This window comes from Triticum aestivum, chromosome 4A (assembly GCF_018294505.1).
Source record: "Triticum aestivum cultivar Chinese Spring chromosome 4A, IWGSC CS RefSeq v2.1, whole genome shotgun sequence".
Taxonomy (NCBI): Eukaryota; Viridiplantae; Streptophyta; class Magnoliopsida; order Poales; family Poaceae; genus Triticum; species Triticum aestivum.
This window is the reverse complement of record NC_057803.1, coordinates 68,667,038-68,671,781: the sequence shown is the minus strand read 5'-3', so window position 1 is coordinate 68,671,781 and position 4,744 is coordinate 68,667,038. Positions and strand designations below refer to the sequence as shown.

Below are 4,744 nucleotides of genomic sequence, written 5' to 3'. Positions count from 1 at the left end.
GAGAAGCTTCGAGGAACTGAAGAGGGATTTGCTGTGGCGAGAGCAAGAGAAAAAAATGTTGATCCCGAAAAAAACTAACCCAAATAAGCACCTCTTGAGTGGGTTAGATTTTTTGAATGGGTTAGATGCATCTAACCCTCCTGTTTGGATATTTCTGGGTTAGTTGAGTCCAATGTAACTCTAACATATGAATCCAAACAGGGCCACTGTGGTTGTAGATGCTCTAAGCTAGCATGTCCCAACCTACTGACCGGGACCAGTGGGGCAGATACAACAATGCCCTACTTCAACGATGCTAGGTGCTAGCTACAAGCTGTCAATGTGTTCAATTTCACCTTCAACAGACATAAAGTGTACAAATGAATTTGCAACATGTAATCACTTAAGACAAACATGAAGGAGCATTCGTGAGAGCAGACATAATACAAGTTCTCTCGGCAGTTATCATCAACGCAGTTACAAGAGGATTAAGTAAATTCATAGAGCCCGAGTGTAAAAGCAGCTAATGCAGGCAATCTTCTTCACTTCATGCGCCTGCACTTTTCCGAGAAAATAGATGTTCATTGCCTTCAGTTCTTCCCATCTTCAGAAATGTCTGGCTTGTCCTCCTTATCTTTCTTCTCCTCCTGCTGCCAGACAAATGTTAGTCAGACTTGGTAAAGATTGTGCAGAAAACAATAAAAGATATAGATGCATGGTAAAGAAATCATGATTACTACATAAATCACATTGCATAATAAATCTATCAACTAACCAATATTTTACTACTAAGCTGCTTAATAAATATTGCGGTGATACCATTTTTATGGACATGACTATAGCTGTACTCTTTAACAAGTTCAGCATTTCCCTTGTCTGAAGATGACATGATACAAACTGTTACTTATTTATTGAATTTTGCAGGTAGTTTTGTTTGCCAGTCACCATAAGAACTAGATCCTTTGAGCATACCAAATGAAAGATGGCATGAACCAAATGACGAGGGTACAACTCTAGCACTCAAAACTGTGGACAAGAACACTGTTACTGTGTTACATCATGCCATCACTGGACTAGAAGAACAAAAGGGGAACTCATAAGGATAGGAGAGAGGTAAAGATCTTTACCTCTCCTTGGCCATGCAAAGATGCCAGTAGATCTTTCACAGATGGGTCATTGGGGTCAACACCAGGAAGCTGAAATAAGAGGCGATGGGGAACCAATTATAAGCAACTGAAACTGCTAAATTCATGTTTACATGACACTGGTTTTAAGTTTTAACTTCTATGAGAAGGCTTACCGAATTAAGGATGGATGTCACAAATGATCTGTCTTCAAACACTTTGCTCATATCAGATTGACCAGCCGCCTCAGCGTCCTGGACAGACATTTGAAGAGCTGCATGCAGCATAGAAAAATACACATCAGAACATGTAAACATTTCGATCTGAGGCTAAGACAGAAGTTCTGCAAGTCTGCATTATATAACAACTAAGAAAAAGACATAATTATACATAATTTATACATATGTACATAAGGGACAGGAGAAATTCAACGTGAAATATGTGGACATTTTTAAAGATGATATGACAGCAGCAGGAATCTCTGAAATTTATCTTTTGAATATTTGCTGATATTTTACATGAGCGCATACTGCTAAGGTTAGTTAATGCTAATCTTCAAGGTTTCTTCACAAAAGAATTGTTCTTTTCTTTTCTTTCAGCTCAGGTGCAACTTTTCGGTACAGTTTGGTTGGCGATCATCAAACAAGCAAATAGCCAGGCAGAGGGTGTGGTCTATGAGTTTCAGTGAAATTGCATTATAAGCAAATATTTTCCTACAGAAGGATAAATATGGGACAAGCTGATGCTAGAGATTGGTACTTCAAATTTAATAATCAAAATTGGCATAAGAAATAGAAGGACCTACCCAATGCCAAATCCTGGTCATCTGCAGCAGCTTCTGCCATAGCAGCATCAGCCACGGCTGCAGCTCCTGAAGCACCCTCATCCATTGACATAGCAAGTGCTTGCTGTAGTAGCTGAGCATCATCATCATCCTGTGGGTTACAATATTATCAATCTGATATCAATAGAATAAGATATAGCTGAAAACAGAATAATACCACCCACAAGATTTATCAGCAAACCAAATGATTGCTATATTTTCTTTTGGGGCGATTAACAGTTGTAACCTAGTTCTATAGTAGTTACAAACCAAGAAAGAACTAGGTAAGAAGTTGCATCAATGATACTTCATTTTCAAAGCATATTGTTAAATGGATGTGTAATCAAAACTTGGACGTGTATTTACGATTATGAGTGCAATGACAAACAAACAAATCAACTTTTTTTGCTTCTCTATAAAAAGTTACGCGATAGTGTTATACATGTAGATCACTAGGAAATACAGAAGCACCATTATTAGCAGATAAAATATTGTACTAGGCAGTCCATAAGCATGGTGAAGCTAAAACAGATCTAGTTTATTATGATATAGTATTACTCCAACTTGGAATTAGGCATTGGATGATGAAAATACCTTGAGTAGATCTGCGTCAACATCAGCAGGAGCATTTAAGGTAAGTTCCGCTTCAGCCATAATAGCATCGGTAGAGCTTGAGGGCTGATCCTTGTTGTCTTCTGCAGCCTTTTTCGCGATAGCCTCTTGCCTAGCTCGCTCTTCCTCCATAGACAACCGTAGGGCAAGTGCCAACTCTGGGTCCACATTTGGGTCCACGCCAAAATCATATCCAGTAGCTCCGGTGGCTGCAGCAGCTGCTGCAGAAGCAGCAAAGCCACTTCCACCTTCTTCGCCAGTAAAGATAGGAGTGCTGTGAAACAGGTAGGGGTTATAAGGTGGTCAGCCAAAGTACATTGTCATATCAACCTAGAGCCCTAAGGATATGAAAGAAAGTTAGTTACCTTATAAGAACATCAGAAAGGGCATGGTCACCCGGAGGGACGTGGACGATGTGGCTGCTATCACTGCTGTTCACAGCAGCGATCAGCGCTTCCAGTTTCTCAGGCTTTTCATCATCAGTTTCACCAAAATCAACAACGTCAAGGGCAACATTATTCTTCTTCAGCTTCTTCCCTATTGTCTCCAAGACCTTCTTGTCGTATGTCACAGGGCTGAGATATGAGGGCAACAAAATTAGCTATAATTCAGACAAAATAGGGTCCATGGATGTTATCTTGCTCATATTTGCTCAACATACCTTCCAATGAAAACAATAATTCTCTGCTGTTGCCTCTTATTCTGGCGATGCTTTAGCGCCAGCTGAGCAACCTGAATAGCCGCGGCCAAGTTTGCTTCAGCTCCAACTTCCAGCCCTGTGCATTGAATTGTTGGATATCAATTAGAACTACAATTCCTACTTTGCTAGCATATTTTGTGAAAGAAAGGCCTACTAAGGGTCGTACTGCCAACAAACGGCATCCAAAAGGCTACACCAAGCCCGACGAGCTTACACAGTTACATTGAAACCCTAAACTTCTGCGCCAGCACGGGGTAACGGCGGAAATTGGGGTACTGACGGGAGCTTACCGTGCATACAGGCGAGGATCTTGCCGAGGTCGCTGGTGGGGGTGACAAGCACGCGCACGCCCTTGCCGGCCATCGTCATGACGCCCACCGTATTCTCCGGGTTCGACTGCAAGAGGCCACCGACAAACGAGTCAGATCCGGAACACAAAACCCTAGCCCACACACAGCGAGACGGGACCGGGTCGACCAATCGGGTCGGAGGGGGCGCGGTACCTGGGTCTTGGCGCCGCAGATGAGGTTGACGGCGTCGGCCTGCGCCTGGAAGCGGGACGGCGAGTAGTCGCCGTTCCGCATCCACTCCGAGTTGTCTATGCAGATCATCGTCGACTGCAGAAGGAGGGGAAACCAAACAAACGGTGAGAAATCGCTAGGAATCGAAGCTTGGCGGAGGCGATCTGGAAGGCCGGCGGGATGTACTGACCTCGAGCACCATGGTTGCGCCGCTGTGAGTCGCTGCGGTCGAGGGTTGGGTTCGGGTTGGGGAACAAGCTGATCCAAGGTGGGGAGGAGGGTGGAGTTCTTATTTGCGGTGTCGCCTTCGTGGACGTGGATTGCTTTCCGAGGAGGACACCGATTCAGGCTCTGTGCGCGTCGGTCCGGCCCGCGGTGGAACCGGACTGTTCTCTTACCTGTTGGGCCTTTTTCGAAGGCCCATTAAACAAAGTCACGAAAATTGATCTAGTCTCGATTTTTTTTTCGCCAGTACCGTCCTGACTTTCAACCGGGTTTTTGCCATTGGTCCTACGGTACAACTTCATCATATCTGGCCTTCACATATCCCACTAGTAAACGTTGTTACGAGCTACAATGCATACTTCAAATCACAGATCTATCATACACTTCAGCAATTTCATTGACCAATGAGTGAATAATTATTTGGTACCGCAATGCTGCAATTTCTTCTATGTAACAGCCCAGATGAAAAGAGAATAAAGTCTCCATCTTGAGTGTAGCACATGAAGTTCAATGGGGCAGGGTCATGTTTCTTCATTGAAATATTGTTAGGGCATATTTCTTTTTTAATGGTTTTGATGATTGATGACAATGCTTTTGTTGACTAATCGTGTGCGTTGAGCATTTCACATACATCTATCTTATGGCACAAGACGATTTGAACCCCTCTGGAGATTTATAAAGACGATGTTTTCTTGCGTTTCTTTTTTGGTGGATTTGAGTCGTAGGAACACCGTACTATTAAGAGGGGGTCCGCTTCGGA

The 4,744-nt window shown here is 43.3% G+C and overlaps 1 protein-coding gene across 2 annotated transcripts; it reads right to left on the bottom strand.

Annotated features, from left to right (window-relative positions):
* Positions 1-320: 320 nt before the first annotated feature.
* LOC123085192 (26S proteasome non-ATPase regulatory subunit 4 homolog) lies at positions 321-4,119 on the bottom strand. Of its 2 annotated transcripts, none has more exons than XM_044506794.1 (10): positions 3,950-4,119; positions 3,742-3,855; positions 3,529-3,634; positions 3,200-3,314; positions 2,904-3,113; positions 2,521-2,812; positions 1,909-2,038; positions 1,280-1,377; positions 1,107-1,175; positions 321-629 (listed from the first exon to the last, which is right to left on the bottom strand). In XM_044506794.1, exons 1-10 carry the CDS (start codon positions 3,959-3,961, stop codon positions 570-572), a joined length of 1,206 nt encoding a protein of 401 aa, XP_044362729.1. In that variant the 5' UTR covers positions 3,962-4,119; the 3' UTR covers positions 321-569. The 2 variants fall into 2 exon arrangements, with proteins under 2 accessions (XP_044362729.1, XP_044362730.1); XM_044506795.1 differs by having other exon boundaries at positions 321-626; positions 3,950-4,102.
* Between the last annotated feature and the right edge of the window lie 625 nt (positions 4,120-4,744).

Excerpts from the sequence above, each read along its gene's own strand:
- LOC123085192 (XM_044506794.1), bottom strand. Across the intron at positions 3,635-3,741 it reads TCTGCGGCGCCAAGACCCAG|TCGAACCCGGAGAATACGGT; the intron begins GTACCGCGCCCC and ends GGCCTCTTGCAG. Across the intron at positions 3,315-3,528 it reads GATCCTCGCCTGTATGCACG|GGCTGGAAGTTGGAGCTGAA; the intron begins GTAAGCTCCCGT and ends TTCAATGCACAG.